The sequence below is a fragment of the Eschrichtius robustus genome, chromosome 2 (assembly GCF_028021215.1).
Source record: "Eschrichtius robustus isolate mEscRob2 chromosome 2, mEscRob2.pri, whole genome shotgun sequence".
NCBI lineage: Eukaryota > Metazoa > Chordata > Mammalia > Artiodactyla > Eschrichtiidae > Eschrichtius > Eschrichtius robustus.
Window position 1 is genome coordinate 91,803,118 of NC_090825.1, and position 20,866 is coordinate 91,823,983.

The window sequence follows — 20,866 nt, forward strand, 5'->3', positions numbered from 1 at the left end:
ATGAGGATCAGTATAATTTTTGTGACTTTCTGTCTGAATTAAAAAAAAAAAAATCCCAAAAGGACTCAGAGGCAAAGAATATACAAATCAATTTTTCACTGCAAAGTAAAGGAGCTGTTACAGTGGAGGATTACTGCAGTGAATGTCAATATTATGACATAGTATGAGTGTGTTTCATGTTTGGTAATTGCAATCATTGTTGCTTTTGTTGTGGTCATCCATGTACAATGCTTGGTGTCAGTCTATCTATCTCTTGTAAAAATAAAATACAGTGTGTGTGTGTGTGTGTGTGGGGGGGGGGGGGGGGGGGAAAATAAATAAATAAATTACTTTTAAAAACCCGTGGAAAAAAAAAAAGAAAGTGGCAGCACTGGTTGCCTCACATAGCCTTTTGGAACTTTTGAGATTTCAATCATGTGTAATAATTACATCATCTGAATTACGTTCCACATCTAGACCCTAAACCAGAGTTGTCGGCAGGTAGGGCAAAGACAATGTTATAAGATGCTTCATGGTAGAGAAATTATTTAGCAGACATCTTTTCTTTTCTTGTCTACACTGTATGTGACCTAATTTACGAGTATCTGATTCCCAGTTTTCTCTATTTTCAAGCTTCTCTCTCTGATCTATATTAGCAGAATGATAATAATGGAATAAAGAAACATCAAACAGCAAAATTAGAATTTTCTTTCTTGAATAAGACATAACACCTTCTTTTAGTTTTCATTCACTGAATAAATGTAAACATTTTAGACTATGAATGATATGACCATTATTATAACAAAAAGAAACAAAAATTAGATTAGGTCACAGTGGTAGACAGCCCCAAATCCAATGATCTAAATAAAATTTTGAACAAATACAAAAAACACAAACAAGCCCCCAACCTGCAATAACCTTATAATTGTGCTGGAAAATGAGAATTGCTATTAACAAATGACAATTTTTTAAGGAATTGTCAGAGGCCAGAAAGTTGGTAAAATTTGGAAATATACAGACAGGGAATATGTTACACCAAGCAAATGATGACACAAAGAAGGCCAGTGCAGTAATACTAATAGCAAACAAAATAAAAGTCAAGGTGAAGAGCATTAAATGGAATAAGGAGGGCTATTTCATACACATAAAGGAGTCAATCAAATAGAAAAAATGTGAATACTGATTTAGAAATAGAAAAAAACTCTGCTGATGCAGCCAAATAGCAATAATCAGAATATAAGAAAGATGGGGGGAATAAAAACTAACTATAACTAAATAAGATAGAAAGCAGCAGAAACTCAAAGCATAAAATATCAAAAAAGAAAATACAGGGCTTCTCTGGGGGCACAGTGGTTAAGAATCCGCCTGTCAACACAGGGGACAGGGGTTCGAGTCCTGGTCCGGGAAGATCCCACATGCCGCAGAACTAAGCCCACGTGCCACAAGTACTGAGCCTGCGCTCTAGAGCTTGCGAGCCACAACTACTGAAGCCCATGCACCTAGACCCTGTGCTCCACAACAAGAGAAGCCACTGCAATGAGAAGCTGATGCACCACAACAAAGAGTAGCCCCTGCTCACCGCAACTAGAGAAAGCCCGCGTGCAGCAACAAAGACCCAATGCAGCCAAAAATGAATAAATAAATAAATTTAAAAAAAAAACAACACAGTGCTGCTCAATAAAAACAAAAGCTGCCTCTTTAAAAACAATTTAAAAAATAGAGTGTAGTTAAGTTCGATCAAGGAAAAAAAAACACAGCTGCACAAGCCTCTTAGATAGCCTCATCCACCAGAGGGCAGACGGCAGAAGCAAGAAGAACTACAATTCTGCAGCCTGTGGAACAAAAACCACATCCACAGCAAGACAGACAAGATGAAAAGGCAGAGAGGGCTATGTACCAGATGAAGGAACAAGATGAAACACCAGAAAAACAACTAAATGAAGTGGAGATAGTCAATCTTCCAGAAAAAGAATTCAGAATGATACTGAAGATGATCCAGGACCTTGGATAAAGAATGGAGGCAAAAATCAAAAAGATGCCAGAAATGCTTAACAAAGACCTAGAAGAATTAAAGAACAAACAAACAGAGATGAACAATACAATAACTGAAATGAAAACTACACTAGAAGGAATCAATAGCAGAATAACTGAGGCAGAAGAACGGATAAGTGACCTGGAAGACAGAATGGGGGAATTCACTGCTGCAGAACAGAATAAAGAAAAAAGAATGAAAAGAAATGAAGACAGCCTAAGAGACCTCTGGGACAACATTAAACACAACAACATTCGCATTATAGGGGTCCCAGAAGAAGAGAGAGAGAGAAAGGACCTGAAAAAATATTTGAAGAGATTATAGTCGAAAACTTCCCTAACATGGGAAAGGAAATAGCCGCCCAAGTTCAGGAAGCGCAGAGAGTCCCACACAGGATAAACGAAGGAGAAACACGCCGAGACACATAGTAATCAAATTGGCAAAAATTAAAGACAAAGAAAAAATTATTGAAAGCAGCAAGAGAAAAACGACAAATAACATACAAGGGAACTCCCATAAGGTTAACAGCTGATTTCTCAGCAGAAACTCTGCAAGCCAGAAGGGAGTGGCATGATATACTTAAAGTGATGAAAGGGAAGAACCTAAAACCAAGGTTACTCTACCCAGCAAGGATCTCATTCAGATTCGATGGAGAAATCAAAAGCCTTACAGGCAAGCAAAAGCTAACAGAATTCAGCACCACCAAACCAGCTCTATAACAAATGCTAAAGGAACTTCTCTAAGTGGGAAACACAAGAGAAGAAAAGGACCTACAAAAACAAACCTAAAACAATTAAGAAAATGGTCATAGGAACATACATATCTATAATTACCTTAAATGTGAATGAATTAAATGCTCTAACCAAAAGACAGGCTCGCTGAATGGATACAAAAACAAGACCCATATATATGCTGTCTACAAGAGACCCACTTCAGACCTAGGACACATACAGATTGAAAGTGAGGGGATGGAAAAAGATACTCCACGCAAATGGAAATCAAAAGAAAGCTGGAGTAGCAATACTCGTATCAGATAAAATAGACTTTAAAATAAAGAATGTTACAAGAGACAAGGAAGGACACTACATAATGATCAAGGGATCAATCCAAGAAGAAGATAAAACAATTATAAATATATACGCACCCAACATAGGAGCACCTCAATACATAAGGCAACTGCTAAAAGCTATAAAAGAGGAAATCAACAGTAACACAATAATAGTGGGGGACTTTTAACACCTCACCTACACCAACAGACAGATCATCCAAACAGAAAATTAATAAAGAAACACGAGCTTTAACTGACACAATAGACCAGATAGATTTAATTGATATTTATAGGACATTCCATCCAAAAACAGCAGATTACACTTTCTTCTCAAGTGTGCACGGCACATTCTCCAGGATAGATCACATCTTGGGTCACAAATCAAGCCTCAGTAAATTTAAGAAAATTAAAATCATATCAAGCATCTTTTCTGACCAAAACGCTATGAGATTAGAAATCAATTACAGGGAAAAAAACGTTAAAAACACAAACACATGGAGGCTAAACAATACGTTACTAAATAACCAAGAGATCACTGAAGAAATCAAAGAGGAAATCAAAAAATACCTAGAGACAAATGACAATAAAAACACGATGATCCAAAACCTATGGGATGCAGCAAAAGCAGTTCTAAGAGGAAAGTCTATAGCTATACAAGCCTACCTAAAGAAACAAGAAAAAATCTCAAGTAAACAATCTAACCTTACACCTAAACAAACTAGAGAGAGAAGAACAAACAAAACCCAAAGTTAGCAGAAGGAAAGAAATAAAGATCAGAGCAGAAAAAAATGAAATAGAAACAAAGAAAACAATAGCAAAGATCAATAAAACTAAAAGCTGGTTCTCTGAGAAGATAAACAAAATTGATAAACCATTAGCCAGACTCATCAAGAAAAAGAGGGAGAGGACTCAGATCAATAAAATCAGAAATGAAAAAGGAGAAGTTACAACAGACACCGCAGAAAAAGAAAGCATCCTAAGAGACTACTACAGGCAACTTTATGCCAATAAAATGGACAACCTGGAAGAAATGGACAAATTCTTAGAAAGGTATAACCTTCCAAGACTGAATCAGGAAGAAATAGAAAATATGAACAGACCAATCACAAGTAATGAAATTGAAACTGTGACTAAAAATCTTCCAACAAACAAAAGTCCAAGACCAGATGGCTTCACAGGTGAATTCTATCAAACATCTAGAGAAGAGCTAACACCCATCCTTCTCAAACTCTTCCAAAAGATTGCAGAGGAAGGAACACTCCCAAACTCATTCTATGAGGCCACCATCACCCTGATACCAAAACCAGACAAAGATACTACAAAAAAAGAAAATTACAGACCAATATCACTGATGAATATGGATGCAAAAACCCTCAACAAAATACTAGCAAACAGAATCCAACAACACATTAAAAGGATCATACACCATGATCAAGTGGGATTTATCCCAGGGATGCAAGGATTCTTCAATATACGCAAATCAATCAATGTGATACACCATGTTAACAAATTGAAGAATAAAAACCATATGATCATCTCAATAGATGCAGAAAAAGCTTTTGACAAAATTCAACACCCATTTATGATAAAAACTCTCCAGAAAGTGGGCATAGAGGGAACCTACCTCAACATAATAAAGGCCGTATAACACAAACCCACAGCCAACATCGTTCTCAATGGTGAAAAACTGAAAGCATTTCCTCTAAGATCAGGAACAAGGCAAGGATGTCCACTCTCACCACTATTATTCAACATAGTTTTGGAAGTCCTAGCCACAGCAATCAGAGAAGAAAAATAAAAGGAATACAAATTGGAAAAGAAAAATTAAAGCTGTCATTGTTTGCAGATGACATGATACTATACATAGAGAATCTTAAAGATGCTTCCAGAGAACTACTAGAGCTAATCAATGAATTTGGTAAAGCTGCAGGATACAAAATTAATGCACAGAAATCTCTTGCATTCCTATACACTAATGATGAAAAATTTGAAAGAGAAATGAAGGAAACACTCCCATTTACCACTGCAACAAAAAGAATAAAATACCTAGGAATAAACCTACCTAGGGAGACAGAAGACCTGTATGCAGAAAATTATGACACTGATGAAAGAAATTAAAGATGATACCAACAGATGGAGAGATATACCATGTTCTTGGATTAGAAGAATCAATATTGTGAGAATGACTACACTACTCAAAGCAATCTACAGATTCAATGCAATCCCTATCCCTAAATTACCGATGGCATTTTTTACGGAACTAGGACAAAAAATCTTAAAATTTTTATGAAGACACAAAAGACCCCGAATAGCCAAAGCAGTCTTGAGGGAAAAAAATGGAGCTGGAGGAATCAGACTCCCTGACTTCAGACTATACTACAAAGCCACAGTAACCAAGACAATATGGTAGTGGCACAAAAATAGAAACATAGATCAATGGAACAAGATAGAAAGCCCAGAGATAAACCCATGCACCTATGGTCAATTAATCTATGACAAAGGAGGCAAGGATATACAATGGAGAAAAGACAGTCTCTTCAATAAGTGGTGCTGGGAAAACTGGACAGCTACATGTAAAAGAATAAAATTAGAACACTTCCTAACACCATACACAAAAATAAACTCAAAATGGATTAGAGACCTAAATGTAAGACCAGACACTCTAAAACTCTTAGAGGAAAACATAGGAAGAACACTCTTTGACATCAATCACAGCAAGATCTTTTTTGATCCACCTCCCAGAGTAATGGAAATAGAAACAAAAATAAACAAATGGGACCTAATGAAACTTAAAACCTTTTGCACAGCAAAGGAAACCATAAACAAGACGAAAAGACAACCGTCAGAATGGGAGAAAATATTTGCAAACAAATCAATGGACAAAGGATTAATCTCCAAAATACATAAACAGCTCATGCAGCTCAATGTTAAAAAAAAACAAACAACCCAATCCAAAAATGGGCAGAAGGCCTAAATAGACATTTCTCCAAAGAAGACATACAGATGGCCAAGAAGTACATGAAAAGCTGCTCAACATCACTAATTATTAGAGAAATGCAAATCAAAACTACAATGAGGTATCACCTCACACCAGTTAGAATGGGCATCATCAGAAAATCTACAAACAACAAGGGCTGGAGAGGGTGTGGAGAAAAGGGAACCCTCTTGCACTGTTGGTGGGAATGTAAATTGATACAGCCACTGTGGAGAACAATATGGAGGTTCCTTAAAAAACTGAAAAGAGAATTACCATATGACCCAGCAATCCCACTACTGGGCATATACCCAGAGAAAACCATAATTCAAAAAGACACATGCACCCCAATGTTCACTGCAGCACTATTTACAATAGCCAGGTCATGGAAGCAACCTAAATGCCCATCGACAGATGAATGGATAAAGAAGATGTGGTACATATATACAACGGAGTATTACTCAGCCATAAAAAGGAACGAAATTGGGTCATTTGTTGAGACGTGGATGGATCTAGAGACTGTCATACAGAGTGAAGTAAGTCAGAGAAAAACAAATATCGTATATTAACGCATATTATGGAACCTAGAAAAATGGTACAGATGAACCAGTTTGCAGGGCAGAAGTTGAGACACAGATGTAGAGAACAAATGTATGGACACCAAGGGGGGAAAACTGTGGGGGTGGTGGGGGTGGTGGTGTGATGAATTGGGCGATTGGGATTGACATGTATACACTGATGTGTATAAATTGATGACTAATAAGAACCTGCTGTATAAAAAAAAAACAAACAAAAAACACCAAAACACAGATAAACTACACTGGAAAGCCAAAAGGGGTCATAATAACCAGAATGCCACATACAGCAATGCCAATGACACTGAAAAAGAAGCAGAGATACTGTTTTTTTGGGTTATTTTTTAAAGTTCCTAAGAGTCAACATTGCAAAAAGGACACTTATTCTTTATATCACAAATATTTGGTTTATATTGACTTAGGACAGCCAGGTTAAACTACTTTGAGCAATATGACTATTACACTGTACTTAAACTGCCTATTTAGCAAATACATGTTTCTACATATTTCAAATTTAGATGTACTGAATCCAAAGATATTTAAAATGACAAGCATGGATGAAAATAGTCTTAAAAAGGACTCTACACTTTCAAAAATTGTACTTTTAGAATTAGAAACAGTTGTCTTCCCTGTGTATAAACGGGCCTGCACTGTTTTGGGCTCGAAACAGAACTGTTCATTATTTGATCAAATTTTCCACGGGTGGAAAATACGTGCTGGCCATGACAGAACATGACAAATTTGTTTTGTATACAAAAGTTTTCTCTCATTATAAAAACTGTACATAGTTAGTATAAAAAAATTACAAAACAACTGGCTAAGCCAGAAAAACAAGGAGGTATTAACAATGGTTATCTGCCTTTTCATACTATTTCTGATACACTATGTTTGTGTATATCTTTTAAAAAGTGGGATCAAAGTGTACATACTATTTTGTGTATCATAAACATTTAAAAATTTCAATAAATGCTTCATTGTGTTTTTAGGAATTATATTTAGAAAACAGCACTAAGCTGATGTTTCACTCTTTGCAGTCTCTTCTTTCTTCATGATCTGGAATGTGAGTCTGAATCTGGCTGCACATTAGAAACTTTCCACTGATGTGTCTCAAATCTGTCCCCAAATACTGGGCCAATTTTTCCTAGCAACAATTCTGTTGTTTATTGTTCAATGTGGATTTTTATTCAGCTTTTCTTTTGCTCCTGTTGCACAGAGACAGGTCTTCCTGCAGTTGACTAAAGAAGCAAATAATTTCCTGAAAATTTATTTTCTCTGAGCCTCCCACATGCTTCTCCGAAACTTACTCAGCAATAGTTCACTTAAGTCCCATGTAGGTTTTCTTATTATTTACCTATAAACAAGGTGAGAAGTGCCCAAATTCGCTGGCTATAAACAGATACGTGAGGGGATGGTCTTTTACACCCCCATCCTTCTATATGGTGATCAAAACCAAATTTCAGCTGCAGAGCTGACAAATACGCACAAGTCTCAGTAACATTCAGTTTCTAGCATGTATAAATATACAGTATTTGTGTTCCACTGAGATAGTACCTTCCTCTTACTTCCACTGCTTGGTCTTCTTGTTACTCACTGATAGTATATTAAACATGACTTTTCCTAGGATATACTGCTACCAACGTTTTTGCTTTCTCTAAGCTCCTCTTAAGTTCTTTACTAATCATCATTATCAAGGTATAATTATTAAGCCAATCCAGATTATAGAGGAAGTATAAATATCTTCTAAATGATAGCCTTGGCTCTTTTAAATGCTTTATTTTTATCATAGTTACACATAGTTGAAATAATCATTAGTTCTAAAGCCTTGTGACAATGAACAGTGGTCTTTCACACTTGCTTACTCTGTCCCATTTCCTGTTATCTTAAGGCAAACATTTTCATCTCCTTCAGAGGATTTTTATTTTTATTTTGGAACTCACCTCTCTATCTCTAAATAACCTGCTTGTGTTGCTAGGTTCTGCTTTTCTTAGTTTAATGCCTCATTTATTGACTTCCTATTATGTAAGATGAGGACTGATTTCTCTTTTATCAATATTCCACCCTTAACACACCATACTCATCCTGTTCCTCTATTTGTCCAATTTACATTTTATAGTTAGATAAATTGTTCACTATTTGCATTATTTTGACTATTAAATTATAGTCATGAGTATGATTCTTTCCTTTACAACTTCCTGTTGTCCATGGAGTAAGATTATCTTTTTTTTGTTTTGTTTATTTGGTGTTCTGTGTACTTGTGACACCCTCAGTTTCTCTCCTACTGTGTAAATTTCTTTTCCTTTCAATAAATTCAGAAACATTAAGTAGTCTACTGATTTCATCTTCTTAGACTCATCTCTCCCAGAATCTTCTCAACTGTGCCAATAGGGACTCGTTACTTTCTCTATCATTAGTCTCAGAATCTCCCTTCATCTTCATTCTGGGGAGTCTTTCATGTCTTTCTCTTGTATTGTATTCTTTATGTCTTGGATCCCAAATCTTCATTTTTCTTGCTTTACCTTCTCATTTTAACTATATCCTCTAATAGCTTCCAGAAAACAGTATAGAGAAATACATATTTTTGATACTTTGACTATCTGAAAATGCATTCTACTCTCAAATTTAATAGGCAGTTGACTAGAGATAAATTTACAGGCTCGTGTGGTATAATAAAAAATACATATATCTGGTCTTTGTCCCTTTGTTCTTTGCACAGAGCTTCAAAAACCCTTGGAATTTCCTGAGTTTGCCATGCAGATGAGGTGACCCATGGGGGATCCCTAGATAGCTTCAGGATGGGTGCTGGTCACCTGAAAGGCCAACCACATGACTAGAGGGTTGAACTAGTCAAGACTGACCTCCAGGGATGGGAAGGGTGCTGGAAACTGAGTTCAATCATGTAGCCACTTGTTTAATCAAGCATGCCTACATAATGAAACCCCAATAAAAACTCTGGACACTGAAGCTCAATGCAGCTTCCTGCTTGGTGAACACAAAGATGCCCTGGGAGAGTGATGTGTCCAGATTCCATGAGAGATCATGGAAGCTCTCTGCATCCTCCACCCTCACCTTCTCTAGGTCCTGCCTTACATGTCTCACTCGGCTGTTCCTGATCTGCATCCTTTATAATAAAACTGTAATCATAAGTGTAGTGCTTTTACTGAGTTCTGAGTCACTGAAGTGAATTATCAAACCTAAGGTTGTTGTAGGATACCCCAAATTTGCGGAAGCATGGGAGGCTTGGCATCTGAAGTGGGAGTAGTCTTGTGAAGGGCTCTGCCCTTAACCTGTAAGGTCTAGGCTCCCTCCTGGTAGTTAGTGTCAGAATTGAACTGTAGTGTAATACACCCACTTGGGTAGGATTTATAACAAGCTGGGCAGAGTGCAGGTGGTTTGGGACATCTGAAACTTGCCTGGTACCTGAAGTGAGGGCAGTCTTGTGAATGACTTCACCCTTAAATGTAGGGTCTATGCTAAGTCTGGGTAGTGTCAGAACTGATTTGAACTGTAGGACAACTAGTGGTGTCAGAGAACTGGTTTGGGAACATAGCTGAAGATAATCTTTCAGAAGTTTTAAGAAATTGCTACTCTACTTCCCAGCTTCTAGTGTGCTGTTTATATACCTAAATACATTTGTATTCCTGTTTCTTTGTGTGAAATTTGTTTTCTTCTCCTTCTCTACAAGGTTTTAAGATTTTCTCTTTATTCCCAGTGAGATGAAATTTCACCATGATGTGCCTAGTGTGGGATTTTCATCTGTGGCACTGGATACTGGAAAGACCATTTTACTTGGAACACTATGCCCTTCAGTTCTGGGGAATTTTAATTTATTTTTATGATTTCCTTCCTCTAGTTTCTCCATTCTCTTTCTGGAACCCCCTTTTTATTCGGATATCGAACCCTCCTAGAATGATTCTCTGACTTTCTTATCTTTTCTATTTTCCATTGCATTATTCTTTTGTTCTACTTTCTGAGAAATTTATCTTTTAACCTTTCTGTTGAGATTTTCATTTCTACTATTACAATTTTAATTCCCAAGAACTCTTTTTTAAATTCTCTGAATGTTCCTTTTGTATACCATCATTATCTCACTTTATGGATGCATTATCTTTTATCTTGAGAATATTAATGTTAGTTCTATTTTTCTTAAGTTTTCTTCTTCTTGCATAGTCTTTATTTCCATTAAATCTTTTTTATTAGAAACTTTCTTAAAATGTCTGGTGGTCTTTAGCTGTCTAGCCGTATTTAGGAATGGACTGCCTATGAAGCTCTGTGCCTAAAGGTTGGAGTCTGTCAGCTGTAGCCATCCAGTAGGGTGGTCTAGCTGGGATGTTTTATTGAGGAATCTGCCAGTGTCAGTACCTGTAGGTCTCTCTTCCTGGGTTAGTCACACTTCTTAGAGAAGTTGCTTCTAGAAACTTGCCTGTATTATAAACCTGGATGCCAATGAGGGTTTCAGCATTCAGTAAGGGAATTTTCACTGATTTCAGTTTTTAGTATGATACCTCCCTCCCAACGTCAACTATACTAGGATTACCCTTATCCAAAGACCCTTTGTTTTACCTTTTCCAGAATAAATCTCTCAGCTTTTGCTGAGACTGGAAAGTAGCAGTCACTTAGCCATGCAGAGTTGAAGAGAGGTTCTGGAGGCTCCACCGGCTTCTTAAACTTTCAGTCATCCTCTTGCTTTTAACGTCTTTCTTAATCCTCACATCCAGAGGTAGCACATCCAGGTGTAACCAATTCTGGGACCTTGTAGGACTCCACAGTGTAAAATGGGTTGCTACTGCTGACTCAGGGGTCAACTCTCTACCATATGCCAGAAGAGTAATTTGTTTATCTGCTTTCCAGCTCCCCAAATTTTATCGATGTCACCTCCCCCTGGTATTTGTGATTTTTCATTTTATCCTTTTACTGTCATTTTAATGGAGTTTGTAGAGTAAGCATAGATATATGTGTATGATCAATTTTTACTATGGATTACATACAAAGAGATAGCTTATTTACAAATCGTTAGTAGCCAAATTAAGTTAGTTATCTGATTATATGAAAACAGATAACTGAAGTAAAGTATCTGTATTTATGGCTCTACAAATTTTAACTGCCTTAAAGTTATGAAGAAACCAAAGTAGTAAAGGTTTTTGAAATCTATTTAATTTAATGAAAAAACTTATTAAGTGTCTCAATTCTTTAGAAGAACACCTATTTTGATGATGCCACGTTAATTATACCTATTTCTTCTTCTTAGAATAACTACCTATATTTATGTCTGCAAACAAAAGAGACAATTTACTAACCTCTGCTTCTGTTGCTTGGGACTGTAAAAGCTGTCGTATACGAAGTATGTCCTTCTCTATTTGTTGAATTCTGGTTATTCTTCGCTAAAATAAAATAAGTAACCAAATTAGATCTATTCTTATTAAAAACATTAGTTTAAATAACCGTACTATGGTTACCATTTAACAGCTTAGGGTTATACCAAATCACTCTTATATAAGAATTAGATATGTATATATATTCATACACTGATGACATATTAGGATCAGTTCAATTTTTTAATAAATCTAACTTTATACAACAGATCTCTAGATCTACTTAGGGAAACTGTAAAAATATAAGTCATATATCAAATTGTATGATGCATATAGTGTGAAATTGGTATTTAAAAGCTAGTCTCAAAAACTACTTCAACAAAGAGAAAATTACATCTGAATTTAATCTTCTATATTAATCCAGATGTCAGTACAGTGTAATGGATTTATACAAAGCATGGTATACCTGTAAAGGGAAAGAGCAGCTGATTTGTTTTAATAAACATCAGGCTTTAAACAGTAAGAATAATCTTCCCCAAAGTTATTCTCATTACAAGTCAGTGGTACCTTTCAGATTTAGCTTTCCCAAATACCTACTGCAGCTAAACATTATTTTTATTCCCAACACTAAGATCACAATGATGGTAAGAGCTACTGCTCTGCCCATATCCTGAGACCTTCAAGTGAACACAAAGCAGTAACTACAGATCAAACAATGTGGAACTGAAAAAATGTGGGAAAAGTGTTTTCAAGTATATGTTTTAAAAACAAGTACTGCCAGTGTTGTAACATCTTCTGTAATAATTCTATAGTTAACATCCTAATATTGGTATAAAAAAAATTGTATTATTAAGAGTAATTGTTTCAATGGGGAAAAAAGTGTTAGAAGCTAGATGGAGTCATTTCCAAACTTTTATGATTATGCACCCATCAATAAAAGATTTCTGAGCATGTATACCTCAATAGATAAATAATAAAAAGTACTGTAACAGGGCTTCCCTGGTGGCGCAGTGGTTGAGAGTCTGCCTGCTAATGCAGGGGACACGGGTTCGAGCCCTGGTCTGGGAGGATCCCACATGCCGCGGAGCAACAGGGCCCGTGAGCCACAGCTACTGAGCCTGCGCGTCTGGAGCCTGTGCTCCGCAACAAGAGAGGCCGCGATAGTGAAGAGGCCCGCGCACCGCGATGAAGAGCGGCCCCCGCTTGCTGCAACTAGAGGAAGCCCTCGCACAGAAACGAAGACCCAACACAGCCAAAAATAAATATAAAAATAAATAAATAAAATATTTTTTAAAAAAAGTACTGTAACAAATAGCTTTAAGTATATATAGTTATAAAACTTACATACAAAACTTACCCTTTGAGCATATCTAATTTTGCTTAAATACAATGTCCTTACGATTTTATTGCCATAGTAAAAATGATTATTGTTGCTATTTTCCAATGTTATGATAAACAAACACAGAAAAGCTCGAAAAAGTTGCGCTCACCAAAAATGAATCCTTCCTTCCTCCCTCCCTCCCTTCTTTCCTTCCTTTGTAACACTACAACTGTGCTGATCCTATATCATAATTCTGAAAATAGTGAACCTAAGGTAAATAATATTCTTTAATTAAGAAATTTTACCACATCCAATTTTCATCATGAAAACATGCTGAAGAAGAAATACCTGTGCTTTTGGTAGCTTTCTAAAGAGACTGCAAAGATGAGTGATCACCTCTACATCAGATGGTAAATACTTCCTGCCATTACATAAGCAATGAAACTACACACAATTAGTGGCTTTGTAATATTTTATTGTTCTCCCCTCTCTATGTAACTAGCTCCCCTTCACCAATAAAGTCCTAAGTCAAAATTTTTAATATTCAGAGGATGAAAAAAGGAAATCATATCTAATACTCCTCTCCACAGAACTACATTTCTGTATTGCTATCAGGTCACTAAATTCTGAAGTCAAGTCTGTGCCTTGATGATTTCTGACACAACAACCTTTGTGCTTCTGTTACTCAACATGAAAATGGAAGAAGCCCGTAGTATTTCTTTCCATTCCCTATATGACAATCTTGAATATTTATGAAATTATGTTTAACAAAAAATGCTTACTTGTTCAGGCATATGGAGATGGTATGACTTTTGCAAAACTGATTTAAAAAAATCATATAGTAATACAGTTCAATATGAATTCAGGACAACTCTCAACAAATTAGGAATAGAAGGTAAATTCCTTAACTTGATAAATGGTATCAAAAACCTTGAGTAAACAACATACTTAATGGTGAAATTTCAGAAGGATTCCTTTTAGAGCCAAGAGAAGATGAAGAAGACCAATTATCACTGCTTTTTATTCAAAGATGTATTAGAGTTCTTATTTAATACAAAGAGAAAAAAAGGACTGGAAAAGACAAAGTTATCATTACTTGCAAACAAAATAACAGTTTAAATGGAAAATCCAAGAAAATCTTAAACTACTGAGACAATCTACTAAAAGAGTTCAGGAAGACTGCTGGACACATAACAAATCAAACTTAGTAATGTAATTAAAGAAAATCCCATTCACAATGCAACAAAAACTGTAAGATATCTAGAAATAAATGTAAAAAAAAAGATGTGTAAGAGTTTTATGAAGAATATTACAAAACTTTTTCGAAGGACATAAAATAAGACCTAAATGAACAGAGAGATAAAAAATTAATAACAATACCTAATTATTTCCTGAGTTTTTTCTGTTTGCTGGATTCCAAGTGTTTTACATATATTAACTCATTTAATCCTCACATTTTACAGGGAATCATTATTTGTATTTTACCAATGGGAAAACTGAGACAGAGAGTTTACCCAAGATCACAGTGCTGATAAGTGACAGGTAGGGAACTGGAACCCAGGAGGACTGGCTCCAGAGTCACCCTTTCAACCAAGAACCAATCCTTATATTGTAAAGATATAAATTCTCCTCAAATTAATTATAAATTCAATGTAATTCTAATCAAAAGCCCATAAGGCTTTTCCTTGAATTAGATGAGTAACAAAACAGAATATAAACACATTTTTACAATCAAAAATAAGAAGGACTCACCCTACTAGGTACCAAGATTAATAAAGCTATAGCAAATAAAACAAATGTGGTTATCAGCACAGGGACAGAGAAGTTAAAACAGACTAACGGAATAGAGTCTACAAATATCCAGCAAATACAAACTTCTCAGATGCCAGAGACAGCATTACCAATCCATGGGGAAACAGTGGCACATCCAGTAAGTGATAATGGGAAATTTAGTTAAACAACATAAATATGCATCGATCTGTGTGTATCTGTGTTATGTATATGTATGTGTGTGTATACATGATTAATTATATATTATATAACCATTAATAATATATATTTATTCAATAATAGAAATTATATTGCATATAATATATATTAATTGTATGTACATTGATATAAAAATCATGTGTGTGTATATATATATAATTAGATTCCTACCTCCAAAACATATATAATAGCAAATTTGAGATGAATTAAAGACCTAATTGTAAAAATAAAACATTAAAACTATTAGAAAAAAATACAAGGGTATCTTTAAGGATAGGAAAAGATGTATAAATAGATCAAAGAAAGCACAAATATGGCAATACAATTAATTTAGCTTTATAACAAAAAATAATTTTTGTTATGAAGCTAAAGTAGGTAACATATTTGGCAGGGAGGGGTTGTGATATACATTATGTATAACAGATTGGTATCTAGAGGATATTAAAATATCTCTCAAATACATAAGAATAAGACATTTAACATAATAGAAAATGGGCAAAGGATACGGAAAAATGACAAAAAGAAAATCTAATGAATACATGAAAAGATAATCAGCTTCAGTAGTACTCATGGAAGTACAAACTAAATGACAAGATAATGTTTCAAATGCCCATTGTTTGTTAATTATAAAATGTGACTCACAATTGCTGAAAAAATCAGGTAAAAGAAACAGGAATTCTCACATATGACTAGGAGAAATGTAAACTGATAAAATCATTTTGAGCGCAATTTGGCACACACTATTCAAAACACTCATACCTTATGACCAGCAATTACGCTTTTAGGTACATACCCTAGAGCAGAGGTCAGCAAATTAGGGCTTGCTAGCCATCTGTATTTATGAATTAAGTTTTACTGAAATACAGCCATGGCCATCTGCTTATATATTGTCATCTATGGTTGCCTTCTTGCTACAAAGGCAGATGGCCACAAAGTCTAAAATATTTACCATACAGCCCTTTAAGAAAAAGACTGCTGACTCTTGACCTAGAGAAACTGTTGCACGTGTTTATAGGATATGAATAAGTATGTTTATCAGAGTTGTTTTTTTTGTTTTTTTGTTTTTTTTTAATTAATTTATTTTATTTATGGCTGTGTTGGGTCTTCGTTTCTGTGCGAGGGCTTTCTCTAGTTGCGGCAAGCGCGGGCCACTCTTCATCGCGGTGCGCGGGCCTCTCACTGTCGCGGCCTCTCTTGTTGCGGAGCACAGGCTCCAGACGCGCAGGCTCAGTAGTCGTGGCTCACGGGCCCAGCTGCTCCGCGGCATGTGGGATCTTACCAGACCAGGGCTCGAACCCGTGTCCCCTGCATTGGCAGGCAGATTCTCAACCACTGAGCCGCCAGGGAAGCCCCCCAGAGTTGTTTTAACAGTGAAAAATTTACACATAGAGGAGAGCAGGGACCACCATACTGGGTGCAAATATGTGTTGAACAAATAATGGAGAGAATAAATAAATAACCAAACTGTTAACAGAGACAGAGACTAACTCACACACGCATGGGCAAGAGTGGATTTTGTTTCAACTTTCCCTAAATTGTTCGCCAGTCATTTGTATGTTTTACTGGTCATTTGCATTTTCTTTTCAATAAATTGAATGATTACATCCTCTGCCCATATTAAAAGAGTTGTCTTTTTCTTACTGTTTGTAGGAATTCTTATAGTACAGGGATATTAACCTTTTCCCCTTATGTGTACAAATATTTTCCTTTAGTTTATTTTCTGCAGGATGAATGTTTTAAATTTTTATGAAATAAATCCTGTTTCCCACCCCGCCTTTATTGCTTTTGAGTTTCCATTCTTAATTAAGATCTCTCTTGTCCTATTAAATTTTATGTTTAGTTTTTACATTTAGATATTTAATCCACCTATAATTGTTCATGTACAAGATGTGAGTTAGGGATCTAATTCAATTTCTCTTCTACCAAACAGGTTCCTAGTTATACCTATGCATTTATTGAGTTATTTAACATTTTCCCCCAAATTTATAACTTTTATCATTAAAAGATTCCATGTTTTCTTATATCTTTTTCTAGTTTCTGTTCTGTTCTATTTGCCTACATCTATACCTGTGCTATCATACTGTGATTAGTACACCTTTACAGTAAGTTTTAACAAATGGTAAGGTAAATCCTCACTCATAATTTTCTTAAATATTTTTGGAAATTTTTACTTTGCAAACTTTAGAATCACTTTTCCGGGCTCCAAAAAAAATGTAAGGTTATGACTGGAATTGTATTATATATCAACATTTTAAAGGATATTAATAAAGTCTTCTCACCTAGGCTTCTTTATTTATTTATTGTTTTCAGCAACAGAGACATCAATGGTTTAATGGATGGGGGATCTTACACACCTGAAGCAAGGTCCCGGAGTGACACCCCGCCATGTGCAGCGGACAGCGGGCAGGACATGGCAGCGGGCAGGACATGGCAGCGGGTTTCCCTCCCGGTGGAAGGGGAGATTTGCTAGTTATAGGGAGAATTACCTCAGGCTGGCTCATTAGTTACCAGGGAAGCCAGCAGAAACTAGCAGAGGGGGACGTCCCTCACCGCCCCTTTGATGAGAACAATCACTAGCTGGGGCCTGGGGCAAGCGTGCAGGAAGGTCAGTCATGTGAGTGGGGTGTAGGTGAAGCAGGCACTGGTCGAGCTGGGGACGTACAGAGAGCAAGACAACAGCCATCTTGGGTGGCCTGACCACACGCTCCACCCCTCCATACCCTGCACGACCCTTACCATCAGGGTCCGCCCCTCTTCCGCGATTCCCTGGGGTCAGGTATGTAGGGGACACTGCAACCAGATACCCCAAATACAATACAGACAGCAGCACAGGCTCCTCTATTTTTAAGGCCACATTTTGCATCCTTTAGCAATTTTATATTTTTCTTCATGTGGGTATGCTCTAGGTATTTTAAAGTGTCCTGTTATTGTAAACAGGTCCTCCTACCCCATCTTCCATTTCCAAGTGGTAGCTATTGCTACTAGAGAAAACCTACTAATTTTAGTAATGTACCTTAACTCCAGCCACCTTACTCAATTCTCTCATTAGCTGAAATATTTTTTGACTCTTCTCTACGGCTTTTCTAGGCAAACAACCATATAATTTACAAAAGACAATTATTTGGTCCCTTCCCTTCTAGCTGGAAAATAGTGTAGTATTTAAACAACTTATTTTCTTTCTAACTGAATTAGTGGAGCCTCCAAACACAGTTAAATAATAGTGATGACAGTAAGCACCCAACCATATTAATGAGTGCAATGGTAATAATCTTATTATTTCTCTATTCAAGTTAATATAAAGTTGCCTTCTGGTTTCTGATACATAATTATTCCTTAAAAAACTTTTACTCTATTCTTATTTTATTTGGAATTTTTATCCATCTTTTCTCCTTGCAAATGAGATCCCACATTTTTTTCTCATGGCTTCAGGTCTTCCTGGGATCCACTTCCCCATGTCCATTAGCTGGCCATTCTAGTCTTACATGTTGAGTCACTCAAGTAGAGAGTTAGGAGGGAAAGATGTACGGTGGACAATTACTAACAAATAGCTAACAGAAACTAGCTATCAGCTACAGAAGATCAGCATCTAATTCTTCTTCCCTCATAATTCCAAGGCATAGCAGAACAGTATCAGGGAAATGAAATATGAAGCGAGAATTATTTGAACACTGGTTATGTTGCCCAGCAGCCACGGTAAATTATTCTTTTTTTTTTAACGTTTTTATTGGAGTATAATTGCTTTACAATGGTGTGTTAGTTTCTGCTTTATAACAAAGTGAATCAGCTATACATATACACATATCCCCATATCTCCTCCCTCTTGCGTCTCCCTCCCACCCTCCCTATCCTACCCCTCTAGGTGGTCACAAGCGCCGAGCTGATCTCCCTGTGCTATGCGGCTGCTTCCAACTAGCTATCTATTTTACATTTGGTAGTGTATATATGTCCATGCCACTCTCTCACTTTGTCCCAGATTACCCTTCCCCCTCCCCATATCCTCAAGTCCATTCTCTAGTAGGTCTGTGTCTTTATTCCCGTCTTGCCCCTAGGTTCTTCAGAACCATTTTTTTAAAATTCCATATATGTGTGTTAGCATACAGTATTTGTTTTTCTCTTTCTGACTTACTTCACTTTGTATGACAGACTCTAGGTCCATCCACCTGACTACAAATAACTCGATTTCGTTTCTTTTTATGGCTGAGTAATATTCCATTGTATATACGTGCCACATCTTCTTTATCCATTCATCTGTCAATGGACACTTAGAATGCTTCCATGTCCTGGCTATTGTAAATAGAGCTGCAATGAACACTGTGGTACATGACTCTTTTTGAATTATGGTTTTCTCAGGGTTTATGCCCAGTAGTGGGATTGCTGGGTCGTATGGTAGTTCTATTCTTAGTTTTTTGAGGAACCTCCATACTCTTCTCCATAGTGGCTGTATCAATTTACATTCCCACCAACAGTGCAAGAGGGTTCCCTTTTCTCCACACCCTCTCCAGCATTTACTGTTTGTAGATTTTTTGATGATGGCCATTCTGACCGGTGTGAGATGATATCACATTGTAGTTTTGATTTGCATTTGTCTAATGATGTTGAGCATTCTTTCATGTGTTTGTTGGCAATCTGTATATCTTCTTTGGAGAAATGTCTATTTAGGTCTTCTGCTCATTTTTGGATTGGGTTGTTTGTTTTTTTGATATTGAGCTGCATGAGCTACTTGTAAATTTTGGAGATTAATCCTTTGTCAGTTGCTTCATTTGCAAATATTTTCTCCCACTCTGAGGGTTGTCTTTTCGTCTTGTTTATGGTTTCCTTTGCTGTGCAAAAGCTTTGAAGTTTCATTAGGTCCCATTTGTTTATTTTTGTTTTTATTTCCATTCCTCTAGGAGGTGGGTGGGTCAAAAAGGATCTTGCTGTGATTTATGTCATAGAGTGTTCTCCCTATGTTTTCCTCTAAGAGTTTCATAGTGTGTCTGGCCTTACGTTTAGGTCTTTAATCCATTTTGAGTTGATTTTTGTGCATGGTGTTAGGGAGTGTTCTAATTTCATTCTTTTACATGTAGCTGTCCAGTTTTCCCAGCACCACTTACTGAAGAGGCTGTCTTTTCTCCACTGTATATTCTTGCCTCCTTTATCAAAGATAAGGTGACCATATGTGCATGGGTTTATCTCTGGGCTTTCTATCCTGTTCCATTGATCTATATTTCTGTTTTTGTGCCAGTACCATACTGTCTTAATTACTGTAGCTTTGTAGTAGTCTGAAGTCTGGGAACCTGATTCCTCCAGCTCCGTTTTTCTTTCTCAAGATTGCTTTGGCTATTCAGGGTCTTTTGTGTTTCCATACAAATTGTGAAATTTTTTGTTCTAGTTCTGTGAAAAATGCCAGTGGTAGTTTGGTAGGGATTGCATTGAATCTGTAGATTGCTTTGGGTAGTAGAGTCATTTTCACAATGTTGATTCTTCCAATCCAAGAACATGGTATGTCTCTCCATCTGTTTGTATCATCTTTAATTCCTTTCATCAGTGTCTTATAATTTCTGCATACAGGTCTTTTGTCTCCTTAGGTAGATTTATTCCTAGGTATTTTATTCTTTTTGTTGCAGTGGTAAATGGGAGTGTTTCCTTCATTTCACTTT

General features: G+C 36.4%; 1 protein-coding gene across 8 annotated transcripts in view; it reads right to left on the minus strand.

Moving 5' to 3' along the window:
• APC (APC regulator of WNT signaling pathway) overlaps positions 1-20,866 on the minus strand; it is a 136,629-nt gene that overhangs the window by 42,924 nt on the left and 72,839 nt on the right. For all 8 annotated transcript variants that reach the window (XM_068535733.1, XM_068535732.1, XM_068535731.1 and 5 more), the window contains one exon: positions 11,903-11,986. In XM_068535733.1, coding sequence (XP_068391834.1) covers positions 11,903-11,986 — 84 coding nt within the window. The remainder of the gene's footprint in view (positions 1-11,902; positions 11,987-20,866) is intronic.